General features: G+C 35.4%; 1 protein-coding gene across 2 annotated transcripts in view; it reads left to right on the top strand.

Annotated features, from left to right (window-relative positions):
• pkp3a (plakophilin 3a) overlaps nucleotides 1-19,131 on the top strand; it is a 34,000-nt gene that overhangs the window by 3,819 nt on the left and 11,050 nt on the right. For both annotated transcript variants that reach the window (XM_056452150.1, XM_056452149.1), the window contains exons 2-5: nucleotides 7,832-7,938; nucleotides 10,078-10,922; nucleotides 17,046-17,169; nucleotides 17,256-17,460. In XM_056452150.1, the coding sequence (XP_056308125.1) occupies nucleotides 7,852-7,938; nucleotides 10,078-10,922; nucleotides 17,046-17,169; nucleotides 17,256-17,460 (1,261 nt within the window). In that variant the 5' untranslated portion in view covers nucleotides 7,832-7,851. The remainder of the gene's footprint in view (nucleotides 1-7,831; nucleotides 7,939-10,077; nucleotides 10,923-17,045; nucleotides 17,170-17,255; nucleotides 17,461-19,131) is intronic.

Here is a 19,131-nt window from a genome sequence, read left to right as displayed (position 1 = left end):
GGCTATACAAAAAGACTAAATATCATACAAGGCATGTGAACATAATGTTTCGTTTTTTTAGTAAATATACACCGTAAAAAAATTGAATTTTAGATAGAGGTAAAGTTGGTTTTGTGTTTGCACATTCGGACTTTCCTCTTAATAATGTAATTTTATAAAAGTTTTATTTGCAAACTCTAAATAGCGAAATCCTATTAGCAGCCTTCTTCAAAATATCTTCTTTTGTGTTTGATAGAAGAAAGTCAAACAGGTTTGGAACAAGTAAACGCTGAGTAATGGATGACAGAAGGTTTAGTTTTGAGTGAAGTATCCTTTTAAATCTGTCAAAATCACTACAAATATTAAGGGTTAGGATTAACTTTCTCTAGTCGTCTCAACTTAAAGTGAGTCAATTCACCCAAAAAATGAAAATTAACTTACTTTTTACTCATCTTAAAGTGGTTTTCAAACCTTTATGACTTTATTTCTTCTATTGAATTCAAAAGATGATATTTGGAAGAATGCTGAAAACTTGTAACCATTGACTTCCATAGTAGGAAAAACAAGTGGACGTCAATGGTTACAGGTTTTCAGCTTTTTTAAAAATGTCTTCTCTTGTGTTCGACTAAAGTCATACAGGTTTGGAAGAAGTTAATGATGACAGAATGTTTAGTTTTGAGTGAACTGTTCTTTTAAACCTGTCAAAATCATGACAAATATTAAGGGTTAGGATTAATTTTCTCTAGTCGTCTCAACTTAAAATGAGTCAGTTCACCCAAAAAATGAAAATATACTTACTATTTACTTATACTTAAGTGGTTTTCAGACATTTATACGTTTATTTTCTTCGTGGTACGCTAAAGACGATATTTTGGAGAACGGTGAAAACCTGTAACCATTTTCTTCCATGGTAGGGAAACAAATGGAAGTCAATGGTTACAGGCTTCCAGCCTTCTTCAAAATATCTTCTTTTGTGTTCGACAGAGGAAAGAAAGTCCAACTGGTTTAAAACAAATAAATGTTGAGTAAATAATGACAGAATGTTTAGTTTTGTGTGAACAATCCCTTTAAATTTGTCAAAATCACTATAGATATTAAGGGTTAGGGTTAATTTAAAGGGGTCTCAACTTAAAGGGAGTCAGTTCAAACAAAAAATGCTAATTAACTTACTATTTACTTATCCTCGAATTGTTTTCAATCATTTATTTCTTTCATTGAATGCTTAAGACGATATTTTGAAGATCGGTGAAAACCTATAACCATTGAATTCCATAGTAGGAAAAACAAATGGATGTCAATCGTTACAGGTTTCCAGCCTTCTTCAAAATATCTTTTGTGTTCGACAGAAGAAAGTCAAACAGGTTTGAAACAAGTAAATGCTGAGTAAATGATGACAGAATGTTTAGTTTTGAATGAAGTATACCTTTAAATCTGTCAAAATTACGGTAACACTTTAGTTTAGGTCACTATTCATGGTATTAACAAACTATTACCTAACACTACTAGCTTAATAAACTACTAATTAGCTGTTTATTAATGGTAAGTAAGGTGGAAGTTGGGTTCAGGTTTTGGGTAGGATTAGGGATCATACTTTACAACTACTATTGAACAGTTAATACCGTAATAATAGGCAGTTAATAAGCTAATAGTTAATATCGTGAATTAGGCCTAAACTGAAGTGTTACCGGATTTAATCTTTCAGCCATAGCATAAAATGTTTCCTGAATGACATTTTCATAATAAAAAAACTATTTTATTTTAATATAAAGAGCTCTTTGTTTGATAGAAAGTATTTTTTTTATATATAAACACCAATTAAGAAACTTTACTTTTAAAAGTGTAGGTTGCATGCGTCTTTGCTTCAGTTAATAATAAAAAAAAATGTCATGACTGGACAATAGATGTTAGCATGAATTATCCATTATCTCATGAATTTATTTTATATAATCAGAAGTGAAATTAAGAAAATGCACACAAATGTAATAGTTTTGAAAGATATTGATATGGAAGGTGTGCAACGCAGCGTATGCTGTGTATGAGTTAATTATTTACAGAGGCGAGCTGAGCAAAGTTCAAGTGTAATCTCAGTTCCTGCTACGCGTCTAGTGAGAGTGAAAGTTTCAAAGCTCTCCTTTGAAAACCAAACCCATTCATGACAAAAAAAAGTGCTTAGCGCTGCACAAGAGGAAGGTAACATGGTCTGACAATAATAGTGTGAATATCAAATGTTATGATGTTGCGGTAAAGAATGTAACCTGAGAGTTTTACTATTTCGTTTTAATGCGCTCTGTGCTCAGAAGTTAGGGTGTGTTCGCTTCTGTAGTTTTGCTCACAGTGGAATTTTTTTAAATGAACATAAAGGTGCAATAAAATAAAAGTAATGTAATTTTAATTAAAATGTAAATTACATTTACAATCAAATTAAATTAATTTAGGATGTGTTCACACTTGGCAAATTTGATTAAAACAAGCCAAACAAGCTGTGCGCATATTGACAGAAATATGAACAAAACACAGACCAAAGACATGTAAATGAACCAAAAACAGGGCGTGATGTCACAAGATGTGACCATAAAAGAACCTAATGTTCAAGCAAACCTGTTTTTCTCTCTTTTTTTCATGTATTACAGCTTAGTGTAGGCACTAGAAATGCGTCTCCATGCAGGAGATCTTAAACTCTGTGCAAATGAGATCTCAAAATCCATTTCTTATGGTTATACATAATTAGCCTCAGCCTTAAAATGTCTGAAATCACTCCTTTTTTGTGACCAGATGTTATTTCATATCACAGAACGAGCAAGAATCATGCTATTTTATAGTGTTCAATGCAGCGATAAAGGCTAGATTAATTATCGTAGTATTACATTGCAACAAAAAAAAGTTTTTTTTAAGTCTTAAATCAAGAAGCAAAAAAACATTGTCTTGTTTTCAAAAATAACGAGTCAAAAAATGTCCTTAAGTTTTTCCTTAAAACAAGTGAAATTATCTTGTTTTCGCTCTGAAATAAGATTATTTTGCTTACTCCACTGGCAGATAATTGTGCTTGTTTTAAAAAAAACTCACTGTATGATTATAAAACATCCAGGATCCATTTTTTTTTTTGCCTCAAGCGTTTGTTAATTATGTTCATATTTGATCCATTTATCTGTTTCTATCAGCGCAGCAGTGGTATCAGATGTCTTTTCATTTAGTCTTAATTCGTTTTTAATTAAAATAAAATGAAAAAAACATAAATTAAAAGAAAAGGAATACTTTTCTCTAAAGATACATGACTTTTTTTGTCTCTCAGTTAAAAATCTGAATTATATTGTCATCGCAATAAATACCAGAAAATATTTTAATATAAATGAAGTCTCTATGGCCCATCTCTATTACTAGTACTATAGGATTGTAAATGCAAAACTTCTACGCAGTTAAGAATCTGTGGTGGAATTGAGTGGTCAAGCCTGATTGCTTGAATCCCTGCTTTTATGAGGGTCTAATGCAGGTATTCTTCAGGTTTAACCACTTACTGGACCCCATGGCTTATGAGGTTTACCAGTGTTTTAACAAGTTACAACAGCCTTAAACCTTCTGTTACAAGAGCTTTCTGGAGGAGATGCATTCCACGTCTTGAAGAAAAAAAGCCTCCTTGTCTGTAAATGACACTGTTAGAAAAAAAACATAAAATTCAAGGTAAAAAAAAAAAAAAAACAGTACAAACCATCAAATAAATGTACCATTTTTAATGTAAACAACCGTATTTCAATTATTTACAATTTTAACACATCAGTACTAACATATATTGATCATATGCTTTGTTACACACACATACAAATGGTTATGTTAAAAAAACAGCAGGAAAAGGAAGTGTCGCAGGGAATTATGTGAATTTACAGTTATTTACCGTATATACAGGTAAATTAATGTTACGAATTATTACTGGAGCATTTTTACAGCTGAAATCACAGTGCAGTTGTGGTAATCAGTATTTTATCATAAAAAATGTACAAATCATGAGATGAGTGTTCACATTTTTACAGTAAACAACTGTATTTCATTAATTTACACTGTTAATAGACCAGTACTAACATTTACGCATCACTTTCTTAATTTCACAGACAAAAACACATATGGTTATGTTAAAAACAGCGTAAAAAGGGAAGTGTGCAGGGAATTATGTGAATTTACAGATATTTACTGTATATACAGGTAAATTAATGTTACAAATTATTACTGGAGCATTTTTACAGCTGAAATCACAGTGTAGATCTGGCATTGGCAAAATACCATAAAATCCATAATATTTAAAAAAATTGACAGCTGTGGTTGCCAGTATTTTATCATTAAAAAACTGCACAAATCTTAAAATAAATGTTCACATTTTTACAGTAAACAACTGTATTTCATTAATTTACACTGTTAATACATCAGTACTAACATCTACGCATCACATTCTTTGTTACACAGACAAAAACACAACCATATGATTATGTAAAAAAAACAGCATAAAAAGGGAAGTGCCATGCAGGGAATTATGTGAATTTACAGTTGTTCACAGTATATACAGGTAAATTAAGGTTACAAATTATTACTAGATCGTTTTTACCATTGAAATCACAGTGTAGATCTGGCGTTGGCAAAATGCCAAGCTTTTAGCTCTTAGAAAATAAAAAATTTGATTTTTGCTGAGACTAACTATTTTATTTCAGATCATTCAAAGTACTGCAGCAGGGCAGGGTGAGGCAGGGCAGTAAGGGTGTGTGTTTTTTGGGTAGGGACACTGGGAGTGTCTCATCAGACCGGTTCTGTTTTTTTCTTTTTCTGCCGCCTCCTGTCTACAACTCATTTTACACTTCTTCACTTATGAAACACTCCCTAATTCACATACTCAAACGCGTGTACATGCTTGCCCGTAGATGCGGTCTTTGATGAAACAAACCTGGAAACCTTAACCCCATCTGTTTCAGAGCCAGAACAAAAAAAAACCTGTAAAATTGTAAACTTGCACTGCCGTAATTCATGGAGCTCTGAAAGTTTGCCTTGAACTTGCAGTGTCATCAAAGACACATGCTGAGCGTATTCACTTCGCTGTAAAGTTACAGACTTGACGCCTTTACGGGGCAGTAAATCTTTTCGTTTGATCGTCTGTAACTCATTTCCAACTGCGAACAGTACATGCAGACTGCTGTGCATTTCACTCAAAAAAGATTGCATTATAAACTCTTATCAAACAAAATGATCAAATAGTTCTTTAAAGTTGTTTCATTTGAGCAGACATCCATGCTAAAACAACGTATGTGGAAGGGTATCATATGCATGGCTTAAAGGGACAGTTCACCCAAAACATGAAAATGACCTCATCATTTACTTTCCCTCATGTTGTTTTAAACCTTTATGAGTTTCTTCTGTTGAACACGAAGATATTTTGAAAATTGCTGGTAGGTGGCATCCATTGATTTCCATAGTATTTTTTTTTTATTATTTTCTAGTAGTAGTTTTCCATATTTTGTGATTCATGTTATAATTTTTTCCTGTTTATTTATGCTTTTTAATTGCATTATGGCTCCTTGATCTTTCTTCCAACAATTTTTTTACCTTGAAAAGTTCTAAAAAATGACTTTTATTAATAATTTTATTAGTTTAAAGTAATATATTGTCTGGGTTGGTGTTGTATATCACAGTACAAAAACTTAGTAATAAACTGCCAGTACATTTTCTGTTATTTTACAGACTTATTTCTTTATATATTTTTTCTTATACATTATATAATTAATGTATAAATCTTAACCATTCTTATACATTAAATCATTTCTAATTGCTAAAAAGTCTACGGAGCAGAGATTAATGTCCCATAATGCAACTCACAATCGTAAATAGATAGAAAACACTGATTTTCACTGAACAACAGATTTTTTTTCATAATGTAACATTCTTCAAAATATCTTCCTTTTGTGATTTTAAACATTTAAAACACAAAAGAAGAAAAAATTAATTTCCTTTTTTGGAGTGAAATATCCCTTTAAGTAAAATACAAACACATTTGTTTAACTTTTAACTCGCACACAAAGCCACATCAACATAAATAAAGTAAAACAAGACTTGTTTTGTTTAATAAAGAATAAGCATGCATGTTTGTGTACAGACTTGCATTCAAAGGCATCATAAGCAAGGCTATAGTAAAACAACACAATATATTTGTTTACTGTTCAAGCCAAGAACAAACTTGTTTACTTAAAAATCTTACAAAGCTTTAATAAACACAACTGAACACAGTTATTTAATCAATTACATAACAAACACGCACATGTGATGATAACAAAGTTATATCACAATAACAAAAATATCACAAACATTACTAGATTGATGTTAAACAACATTTGTTTTGCTTAATTGTTGCATTTAAAGGACAAACATGCATGTTTGTGTACAGACTTGCATACAGATTCATTATAAGACTGAAGTGAAACAACAACATATTTGTTTAATTGTTCAAGCAAAGAGCAAACTTGTTTACTTAATCTTACAAAGCTATAATAAACACAACTGAACAAATGTTTTTAATCAATCAAATAACAAACATGCTCTTTTGATGATCACAAACTTGCTTTAAAAATATCATAAACATTACTAGAATGATGATAGCACTTGTTTTGTTTAGTAGTCGCATCAAAGAATAAACATGCATGTTTGTGTACAGACTTGTACACAAAGGCAACATAAGACTAAAGTAAAACAACAACAATATATTTGTTTAGTTGTTCAAGTGAAGAACAAACTTGTTTACTTAAAAATCTTACAAAGCTATAATAAACACAACTGAACCAGTTTATTTGATAAATGTTTCCATTTAAAAACAAACATGCGTATTTGATGATCACAAACTTGCTGTAAAAATCTCATAAACATTAGATTGATGATAAACTACACTTGTTTTGTTTAATAGTCACATCAAAGAACAAACATGCATGTTTGTGTACAGACTTGTATATTTGTTTAATTGATCAAGCAAAGAATAAACTTCGTCACCTTAGAATTATAAGGTTCTATCTGACATTCTATCAAGACTTTTTATTTAAAAAACAAATGTTACAAGCATATTGTTGGCTATATGGAATGCAAAAACTTTTAACCTCAATATCTCAAAATCATCCAGAACGCAGATAGAACTTTATAATTCCAAGGTGACAACATGTTTACTTACAAAGCTATAATAAACACAAATTGACAAATGTATTTGTTCATTTAAATAACAAACATGCACATGTTATGATCACAAATTTGCTTTAATATATCATAAACTAGATTGATGATAAACAGCAATTGTTTTGTTTAGTAGTCCCACCAAAGAACAAACATGCATGTTTGTGTACAGGCTTGCAAACAAAGGCATCATAAACAAGTCTAAAGTAAAACAACAACACGATATTTGTTTAATTGTTCAAGCAAAGAGCAAACTTGTTTTCTTAAAAGTCTTATAAAGCCATAATAAACACAACTGAACAAATTTATTTGATAAATATGTCCATTTAAAAACAAACACGCACATTTGATAATCACAAACCTTCTTTTAAAATATCATAAACACTATTAGATTGATGATAAATGACATTTGTTTGGCTTAATTGTGGCATTTGAAGATCAAACATGCATGGTTGCGCACAAAAGCATCATAAACAGATCTAAAGATGTGAAACAAAACAGCTTGTTTGTTAATGGGTTCATTAAATGCATTATATCTGTGCTGTTCTGTGTGACGCTTGGGTTCAGAAATGTGTAGAATGTGAAGCCACATTGAGAAAGTTCATTGCGAGGGTTACTCACTCTAAATCTTCTCATATACATGATCTGTATTTTCTTCTTTTTATTGTAGAGTCTGGTAATTACTCAACAATGACAAAATATTCAACAGTGGGACAAAACTTTAACCCGAATTTCAGCTCGAAATCTTTTGTCAACTCGTCTGGCCGACAAATGATGGTAAGACACTTTCTTTATCGAAGTAATACTTGTTTTGAAGACATAGAACCAATTAAGCCAAGTTAAAGAAATCTTTTTTTTATGTGTGATGTGACTGCATGGGTGTGTATCTTGTCCAAATACTGAAAAATGAGTGAGTAATGCAGATTGTGGTAGTTAAGTGTGACATTTCACAGGTCAGCATGAACCATCAACCCCATACGAAAAGTCACAAGTTGAAAAATCTCTGAGTGTCATTTGCTGTTATGTTTCTATTGAGTGGCACCTAAATTAAGTGTATTAAACATACAATTCAATGAACTGTATTACAATAAAAGTGATCAGAAATTAAGTAAATTAGTGAAGTTATTTACAAATAATGGCAAAGCTTTAATTAAGTGCCAAATCCCACTATTATCCACTGCTTATTATTAGTTTATTGGCTGTTTGTTAGTACTTAAAACGTATAATCTTTTTTAATCCTACCCAATACCTAAACCTTACTAACTATCAATAAGCAACAAATTAATACTTTATTCAGCCGAAAGTCTTAGGTTAATAGTTTATTAATAGACAGAATTGTACCCTTTTATAAAGTGTTACCAAAGCAATGCAATTATCACCTTTTAAAGGTAACTTAGGGCGTACTCACACTTATGCTATCTACGCCTGAGCTCGAAACTGAAGACGAGACGTGACGTTTAAGGGACTGTTTCATATGTGTTTATTAATCATTCGTACTGTTCAATGAACGCAACCTGTCATAGATTATTAAAGATGCAAACTTCTCACTGCATGACAGCTGCACTTTTAGCAAACCTCCTAATTCCTGCAGCACGAGGACTTTATGATTGTTTATGAGCGTCAAAAGTGGCTGATCCTCGAAATATTTGACTGCGTATCGCTGCATCCCAATCCACTAAAATCCAACACGGGCTCATTCTGAAAAGGTAGTCCCGCGGACACTTCTGGAGACCGCTAATTTTGTAGCCGGGGTACATATGGCTGCATTTCATTTTTTTTTTAAACAAACGCTACAGGGCGGTGTGACGCCGTTCCTTTTTGCGCTTACCGGCTAACAGCTTACCCCGTGTGAAGGGCTTTCCTGCCGCAACTAGTTTGTCCAGTTAGCTCGTCGTGTACGTGGGCGGACTTGAGACGCAGAGAGGAGATGACCACGACGACGGGGTTCGAGTACTGGGGAGAACGGTTCCAGAAATCAGGTAAGACAGAAACAGAATCCAAAAAATTAATTGGACAAGTGAATAACAGGGTGAGAATGTGGTAAAGTCCGAAAACGTGGTAAAAATCAGACAAGGGCTTTTCTTTTCTGGATGGCTTTTGTAAATCGTTGGTTGGGTTTTAGGGAAGTAAGTGGGTGGGCGGGTCAATCGATAAAATTGGTTGAGTTTAGAGAAGGAGGAGAGTGGGTCTGTCGATTGGTCAGCCGGCCAGTCAGTCATCCAGTCATTCAGACAGACAGTGGCCTCTGGTGGGTTTATGCGAGAACAGCGGGTGCGAATTGCGATCGCAAGAGAAATTTGAGGGAGGGAGGTCAAGCGTGCTTCGGCCCAGTTCAAGGCAACTGTACATAGTGTGAGTACGCCCTTAAAGGCACAGTTTATCTGAAAATGAAATCGTTATTCTCCCTCATGTGTTTTTTAAGCCTTTATGAGTTTCTTTCCCTTGTTGAACACAAAAGAAGATATTTTGAGGAATGCTACTGGCACCCATTGACTTTCATAGTTTAAAAAAAACAATGGAGGTCAGTTGGTGCCAGTAACTAACTTAAATATGGTTGATGAACAAGTAAAGGGTGAGTAAAGGATGGCAGGATTTTCATTTTTGGGTGTACCGCCCATTTAATTACCTGATTTTTATATAGACTGTAAAAAATGCTTAGTTCCACACAACCAATTTAAGTTGGGACAACATGAATGAATTAAGTTAACTTATTAGATTTGACAAATTCAAGTGGATTGAAGATAAAGTGGATTAAATAATTAAGCTGCCCCCCCCCCCCACACCACCCCAAAAATCCTCAAGAATAGTGTTGTTTCAGCTCTCATTAGTGGACAAATGTATTACATTTTTGTCCTTCTACTGTATGTATAATTGCATTATATAAGAATTCAATATTTAATTTTCTTCTCCTATTAGGCCCAGCGTCCATCCCAGTACTTAAGCGGTGGTTTTTCTTCCCGCTCTGCCGTTGAGTTCACCCCAAGAGCCAAAATGAGTTACACAGCAGGAGGTGGAGGTGGTGGCGGCGGCGGTGGCTCATATTACCATGAAGAGTTTGCTAGCGGTAACTATGGGGGCGGCGGGTATCAGAGTGGCGGTTATCAAATTAGTGGCGGCCAAGTTCAACAGCAGCAGGTCAACAAAGTGACCCGTTCCCTCAGCCGAATGGGGGGCGACCCAGAGACCTTATCCATGCACTCCATGCGCATGTCAGCCATACCTCAGCAGGTTGTTTCTTCTTGGGTGGCTGCGGAAGACAGCGACGGCAGCATGGTTTCAGAACGCGACGCCACTTATACACAGCAGAGCTTGAGCAATGGCTACACCGCCAACACTTACCCACGCCAGTCTCTGTACTCCAACTCAAAAATGAATGGATTTGAAAGTGCGCAGCAGCAGGTCAGCTCCATGACACTGCCGACCATGAAACGCTCCCTCAGTGGGACGCTTGCTACAAGTGGTGGTGGAGGTGGTGGAGGTGCTGTGGAGCAGGAGGTTTATGTGAGCCGACAGTCCTTCAAAGGCCCAGCTCACCGCACCATCAGCCGCATTAACAATCGGCAAACCCTTCGTACGTCCAGTGTGCAGTCTGGCATGTTCGGAAGTGGCGGGGGATTCAGCGGCTCCCAGGGGAACCTGTACATGGGGCAGCAGGGGAGGCTGTCGCGTGCTGGCTCCGTCAGGAGCATGCATAGTGTTGGGAGAGGCAAGGACGTGTTCGATGGCATGGACATGACTGGCAGCATGGGCAATCTGAGCGGGTAAGAAGACTTTTCATTTCCTTTGATTTCTATTCATCCAAATAGGTTCATGTTTAAATCTTAGGCCCAATTCTATTTTTGTACCCCTACCCCTTCCCCTTGGCCCTTGAAACAGAATGTGAAGGGGAAGGGCTTCAAAATTTACCCCTAAGAAATAGGACAGCACTACAGCACCTGCACACATCATCATATGTCATCGCGATCTCTTGCTTCATATGAGATCAGACGATCACGACTGCTGTATTCCAGTTGTGTTACTCTTTGGTATTTATCTTCAGCAAATCACTGAAGGCATACATCATCTTATCATAATGTTATAATGTGGCAATAAGATCGTAATGTACTGTGCACTTACACAGTGGCCATATTCATCTATGTAAACACACCAAAACAACATTAGCGTTATAGCAGACACTGTAAAAAGCTCATTCCCAGCCACTAGACTTTTCTGACAGGGTATTCGAGTGCCATCGAGTGACAGAATGTTGTGGGACTGCTATACAGGAGATATTATTATGGATTATAGAAATTTAGTGGTTTTTATTTTAGCATTTTTTTTAAAGCATGACGATAAAACACAAGCGCTGTTATGAATATATTAAAACGTGCTTGTTTGTTGTCAATATTCGTACTAATGACAAAAAATACTAATTTGCGATCTCCTGACTTCCGTGTGCAGCCATGTTGCTGTTGTAGCTGGAGTATTCTGGGAAATTTTCTTACCCCTTGGTTTCGAGTATGGTCCTGGAAAATCTCCATTTGAATGGGGTGTCTATCCTTTCCCCTTAGCCCTACGCCTTCAAACTAGAGAACTGGGACACCCCTACCCCTTCACATGAACGCGCAAAACGAAGGGTAGGGCTAAGGGGTAGAATTGGGATTGGACCTTAAAGTGTTAGTTCACCCAACAAGGACTTATACATCTCAATTTCACTTACTGTATCTCTGGTGGCACAGTGGCTCAGCGGTTAGCACTGTCGTCTTACATCAAGAAGGTCACTAGTTCGAGTCCCGGGTGGGCTTGTTGGCGTTTCTGTGTGGAGTTTGCATGTTCTCTCCGTGTTGGTGTGGGTTTCCTCTGGGTGCTCCGGTTTCCCCCACAGTCCAAAAAAATACGTTATAGGTAGATTAAATGAACCAACTTGGCCATAGTGTAAGAGTGTGTGTATATGGGTGTTTCTCAGTACTGGGTTGCGGCTGGAAGGACATCCGCTGCATAAAACATATGCCGAAATAGTGATAATCAGGTACTAAACCAAAGGATAATGAATTAATCAATGAATGAACATCTAGTTTAGTTGTTCAGAGTCACATTTATTTTACATTATTCTGTACCTTTGGGGTTGCTGCTGAATATTATAAACAAAAATCATGCATTATGTATAAAAATTTAAGGAATTGGTGTGCAGATTTTGTTAATCATTCACTTTCCTTTGGGTTAGTCCCTGATTTATCAGGGGTTGCCACAGTGGAATGAACCGCCAATTACTCTGGCATATGTTTTCTGCAACGGATGCACTTCTAGGGTGGAATTTGTGGTGGAAATGTGGTGCATTTGTAGTCTAGAGTGCATTTGTGGTGGAATGTTTAGTAATTGAAACAATATTGTACAACATTTAAAGATGTAACATATTTAAATTTACTTAGAAGCAGATTATATGTATGTTGTTCATTTTGGATCTATTTGGGGCAATGTTTCCAACAAGTTAGGGAAAGAAAGAACTTAATGTTATTGTGGTGCATGTAATGTTATTAAATGTCCTTATTCATCCTTATTAAATGTAAGGAATTATTATTATATTTATTATTATTATTATTATTATTATTATTATTATTATTACTGTTGCTTTGCTGATTGGATGAATAAAGCATAGAGCTAAAGAAGTCTTGTCACTTCATTGGAAGATCAAGCAAAAAAAAAGTTGCCATTTTGATTTATAAAAAATCTATTAAAGCATTGGTATATTGTAGAACCAGTGCAGCTGGAAAATGTGCGTAGACTGTTGTCATGAAGAAATCAATGGGTGTTGTTATATTCACAATGCAAAGCAGTTGTTTACAAATGTTGAGCACCAATCATAACTCATCAAATTAAAATGCATAGAACTGATTCGCTAGTTTATGTTCATTGTTTTACAAAGCTGTCGAATGAAAATCCAGGATAATGCAATCATTTTGTTCTCTCTTTCTATTCACGTGGGTGTTGCATAAAGTCTCATAAAGTTTTTACCAGACTTAGACACTGTTTTTTTGTCTTAACGTTTGATTGGCGTCCAACTATTGAGTTAATTATTGATGAGTGCATAGATAAATCTTATTTTCTTTCACTGAATGAAGCACCTTTAAGTGTTGATAACAGAATTATTCTAAAGTTGTCACAACTGCTGTGTTATATTTCATATATTTAACCCTTAAAGACCTAGAGCTATTTTGTGGGCACCTAATGGGCATTTTTAAAAAGCAGTTTTATTTTTATTTTAGCAGTCAGCCTCAAGTGTCATATATCATTTTAAACAGGAGAACCTGAAGCTTCAATCTGTATTAAAAGTCAAATCTAAAATATCTTTCAGTCTAAAAACATATGAACAGAAAGAAAATTTTCCAGAATTTTAAGAAAAACAATAAAAAAGTGGCATTTTCTAGTTATTACAAACAAAACCTCATGAAGTTTTTTGTTGTTGTTTAGAAATGCTATGATGTTTTATACTTCCAAAATAAATTGTCTACATCCAACATTGCCTAAGCAAATTATAGCATTTTATTCCAATGTTGTTCTAAGCGTTTTTCAGTGGAAATACTGGTAAATTCTGTTTACTGACAATGTAGATGCCCAAGATGTTTGCATTTTTAGTTTTCATTAACTTATTTTAGCAGTCAGCATCAAGTGTCTTCTGTATTATTATATGTTTGTACCTTTAAATTTAGTCATACTATGCACAATAAAAGATTTAGGTCATACTACTTAAAATCAAAGCAATCAAAATTCAAAATAAGAGGAAATTGTGTTGCTTAAAGGGGTAGTTTACCTAAAAATGATATTTCTGTCATAATTTACTTGAGGTATTCCAAACATGTTTAAGTTTCTTTTTCTTCTTTTGAACACAAATGAAGATATTTGGAAGAGTGTTGCAGTATGCAGGCACAGGATGTCAACATATTGACGTTGTACCCCAACGTACCCAAACGTCGAGGTGTTGTGGAATTTGTTCGGAAATGAAAATCAGGTTGACATCAAAACCCAAGGTCAGGCCAATGGCAATATCCAATGTCCAAACCTAAAATCAACTAAATATCAATGTCTAATCATGTTACACCTTGACATTGTGTGGACGTTACCACTATGACATCGATCAGACGTTGGACTTTGGTCACTTTCCAACAAAACCTAAAATCAACCAAATATCAACATAATTTGACGTCATTATTGGACGTCAAAATAACGTTGTCCTTAGATGTAGGCTAGACATTGAATTTTGATCACCTGACGTCACAACCCAAATCTCACCTAATATTAACGTCTTATTATGTTGTGTGCTTGCTGGGCATTGACTTCTATTGTATTTGTTTATCCTACTATGGAAGTCAATGGAAACAGGAACAATCTTTAAAATATCATAATTTGTGGGTGAACTATCCCTTTAAATTACTTTAAAGATGTGTGTAAAGTAGGATGCTCGCGCAATTGGTGTAACACTCCTCTCAAAGCAGGCCTAATGTGCTTGAAATAGACAAATAACGGGTTTCAAACCACAGATGACAAGTCTTAGCAAACGCTTCCCAATTGCTGTTGGTCAAAAAAAAAAAATCCCTGAATTACGTACCATAGCTGTTTGAGCCATGCCACAGTTCAGCTCAAGTAATACTCTACAAATGTGCTACTTTCATTAAGAATGCTAACTTGGTGTGCAAATATGGATGGTTACTTGTCTCACAGTGAACACGAAAATGAACTTTGAATCAAGAAATGCTTTCATGCTTTGATTTAACAGCCTGTACGCACGCCCACACTTGGCTTATCTATGCATGTTGCACCAACAGTGTGTGTTTGTGTGTGTGTGTATATGCATGTGTAAGTGTGTTTGATGTTGCCCAGCCCTGCCTATATGTGTGTAAAAAGTGAAGAGCGAGTCTGTTGTGCAGGCACACCCAAACCAGTCCAGCCACTTCACACTTCACACACCCTGGGAAAAAACACACACACTTGCTAGCACTCCAGTGACATGCAGCAGCAGCACACACACACATGCAGGAATGTCTTGTTGAGCAAAACCTAATGCTGACACTTAAAATGGACAAAAGTACTAGTTAAGTACTAGCTAATCACTTGGCAATGAAATGGCTTGCTTCTTCAACCCTATTAGCTATAATTTCTTGTCAAAGCTCTACTAATATAGCCAAAGTATTTTAATTAATAGGCTTGAGTGTGGAGTGGATTTCAAAAACAATTATTCATTAGTCATTATTTAAGTTTTATTTTTTAAATATTTGTTTTATTATTTTAAGATGAATATATTTACATAAGAAGAAAAGCTTGCACATATACAGCACTGGAAAAAAAGTAATAGGCCACTTCAAAGTTATAAGATATTTAGATTTGCCATTAATATGTAAAAAAATAGCACTCCTTCTCATTCTTTATCCTCCACATCAAAATTCCTAAAAGCAAAGAAGCTCACAGTTCTCCAGGATTGGCCAGCCCAGTCACCAGAAATGAACATTATTGAGCATGTCTGTGGTAAAATGGAGGAGGAGGCATTGAAGATTAATCCAAAGGATCTTGATAAACTCTGGGAGTCCTGCAAGAACAATTCTTCGTCATTTCAAGTTATTTGAGTCATTGCAGAGATGTATGGATGCAGTTCTCTAAGCTCATGGGAGTCGTACACAATATAATTTTTTTTCTACTGCAGCATGACTTTATACTATATACTGTACATTGTTTGTGTTAAGTGACAAGACATTTTTCTTAGGAAAGCCAGACCTTACTGTATTAATAAAATGATTAAAAAAATCAAGGCAAAATAATTTTTTATTTTGGTAAAACAAGTGTAATCTAGAGGCCTTTGCCTTTTATATAAGCCACTTCTGATACCAAATGATTAACTAGAAGTCAAATTATTATTTGTTGTTCCTAAAAATTTGATAGGCGACAAGACTTTTGCTTTTGTCAGGTAGTGTATACCCATACATATATTGTCGTAGCACCAGTGGCACCAAAATTAGTCACCAAAATTCATATGCTGATTCTGTGATTCTGCTCTCATCATTCAAAAGAAAAGGGCCACATTGTCCCCCAATAATGTCAACAGACTGGACTGTCTTAACTGGCTGAATATAAAGGAGGACTAAACAAAATTCGTTCTACTTTAATGTTCTCAATTCACAGCAAAACAACTTTTCAATGAGTGCAATTTTTTTTGTATTCATTATTTTATTATTATAATTTTACAATTTCCATATTTGCAATGGCTGTATTTTAGCATTTTTCTGCAGTCCACTTAGAATCCATCATGGAAATCATTTTTTTCTTTATTGGCATTGACTGTTTTGAAATTCAAATATTGTAATAAATATGGCTGTCAAGCCAACAGTTTGAGGATCTTGATGGTTTATTGCAGGTATGTTGTTTACATGAAGAAATCTGTGTTACAAGTTAAACAAAAATTCTAATAAACAGTCATATTTTGAATTCAAAATAGTTTTTTGTCTTGCATTTACATTCATTTTACATTTGAATAGACCAAATTACAAGTTTCAGTCTTTTAAATGAGATTAACCGCGAGGAAAACAAGGAAACCCACGTAAACATGGGGAGAATATGCAAATTCCACACAGAAATGCCAACTGACCCAAGCTGGGACTCGAACCAGTGACCATCTTGCCGTGAGGTGACAGTGTTTACCACTGAGCCACAGTGTCACCCTCATTTTTGCTCAAGTATAAAATAAAGACAAAACTGACATCATTTTCTGTTAAGAAATACTCCTAAATAATAATATTCTTATTTGAAATATCCAAAAGTTGTCAGTATTTTATATATAGACTTTTTTAACACATTTATTCTTCTCCCGAAGCTTCATCATACATTTTTTTACATTTATTTTCTCAAATTTTTCCTCCTAGACTTAACAGTTTGGACATGCCTACTGCCATCAACTATCTTGACCAGTCCGATCAAGATCTTCAGATGTTGGGCGCCGCCTACGTTCAGCACGAGTGTTACCATAACAACGATGCCAAAAAACAGGTATGCGCTGAAATCTCTGTAAACATTTGACTGAAATGTCCAAAAAAATCAGATTAGAATCTTTATGCTTTTTTGGTTGTTTTCAGGTGAACCAGCTGAAGGGAATTCCTAGACTGGTGCAGCTTTTCAACAGTGACAACCAAGAGGTGCAGCGCTACGCAACCGGCGCCACCAGAAACCTCATCTATGAGAACATGGAGAATAAAGTGGCTCTTATTGAAGCCGGCGGGATTCCCAAACTCATACAGGCCCTGAAAGTAGAAGATGATGAGCTACGCAAAAACATCACAGGTGCGTAATACAGTCCCGTTGTTTCACAGTTGATTGGTTTGATTTGAATCAAAGGAAATCTGGCATAATGGGAACATGAAGTGAATATCAAACATCTCTCTCATTTATTTATTTTACTTTTTTCATCCAAACTACAACTCTGAACAAATCTTAGTTAATGTTTTTTTTGGAAGTATAACCACAATTGAGTTATTAAAAGGCCGAGAAACCCCCCTCTTTCAGTTCAAGTCTACCACAGAATTTTTTCAAAAAATGCTCAGAGATGGACGTGGAGCTCTGCAAGCAGAGGTAGGAGTGGGCATGGCTGGCAGAGCACAGGAGAAAGAGGGGAGCGAACAACTGTTGTCATTTGACTCACAAAAAGAGACACAAACCATTAAAAGACCCGTGACTTCTTAGTTTACAAAGTTAATATGCAAAGAAATAAACAGTATGTAATTTAATATGAACACTATAAATGAGGAGGACTTCTTTCCTCCTCAATCCCCGGGTCTGAATGCAGACACAGTGGATTGCAGTGCAGCAGGTCTCTCGCCCTGTCTATTACAACCATTAACCCTGCCGCTAATCTGGATGATTTTAAACATTTGGCGACCACAGCAGCATGGATAAAGGTGATGTGTCTGAATGGTAACAAACTCGACAGATAAAACACAGTCTGCCGTTCTCCAATTCTCGTACAGCTCTCCCACCAAAATGTTTGCTGCAAACCAACATCTTTGATTGGCCCTGACAGAATCATAGGGAAAAACATGCAACAAACCCCATGGATACTGGAAACAAATACATACAACCCATGCCGTGCACAGACCCGGTCTCACCCAGTCATTGGGTCTCCCAGCACGTGCTTTCATGAATAATTAAGAAGCAGGCTCTTCTCATAGGATAAGAATACTCGCTATGAATAATAATAAGAAAGCAACACATCATCACTCCACTAGCAGATTTGTGCTACGTCACAGATTTTGATTCTGCCCCAATAATGATTTTAAACCCGGAAGATGAAATTTGCTGACAAAAGCTCAAAATTGTCCAGTTTTCCCCTCAATTAAAGATGACAGGGGCTAACGTCATCTTAACTGATGCTCAACACACACACAAATCTGTTAATTTTTTTAATTAGAGTGTCTTGAACCTTTAAAAGGCAATGGTGGAAAAGTGAATTAGATCTTTATTGTTGTACCAAAACCCCAAAGGTTTGGTCACATTTACATCTTGTGGGCAAAATCCAGTAAAAAAGTGGATTTAAGTGATCAGGTATTTGTTTGAGGGTGAAAACAGATTTTGCAAGTTGGTTCATGTTGATCTAAGAGCTTAATCTCTCTTAATGCCTTACCTAAAAAAGAAAATTCTAGATTATAGCAGAGCCGGTTCAGTGGTAAGAAAGTCCAAAAGCCAATAGTATAGGTATGAAATGGAAAAGAAAATGAAGCACTATTACAGAAAGTGTTGAATCACTCTGACCATAATAAAGACAGCAGCGTTGGCCCTTATGTGAAATTACTTATCAAACCAGCATCTCCAGATAGGCAACTCAAACAAAAGTCTCAAAAACTGCACCCTTAAGTGTTAAAGCCAAGTTATACTTCTGTCTTGGGTCCACGATGTAGATCATGACGATGAAGAGTGCAAGATCTGTGATTGGTCAGTTTGATATCAATGATGTGGCCG

Source organism: Danio aesculapii, chromosome 25, assembly GCF_903798145.1.
Source record: "Danio aesculapii chromosome 25, fDanAes4.1, whole genome shotgun sequence".
NCBI classification, from domain to species: domain Eukaryota; kingdom Metazoa; phylum Chordata; class Actinopteri; order Cypriniformes; family Danionidae; genus Danio; species Danio aesculapii.
The sequence above is the reverse complement of the archived record's forward strand: the minus strand, read 5'-3'. Positions and strand labels throughout refer to the sequence as shown.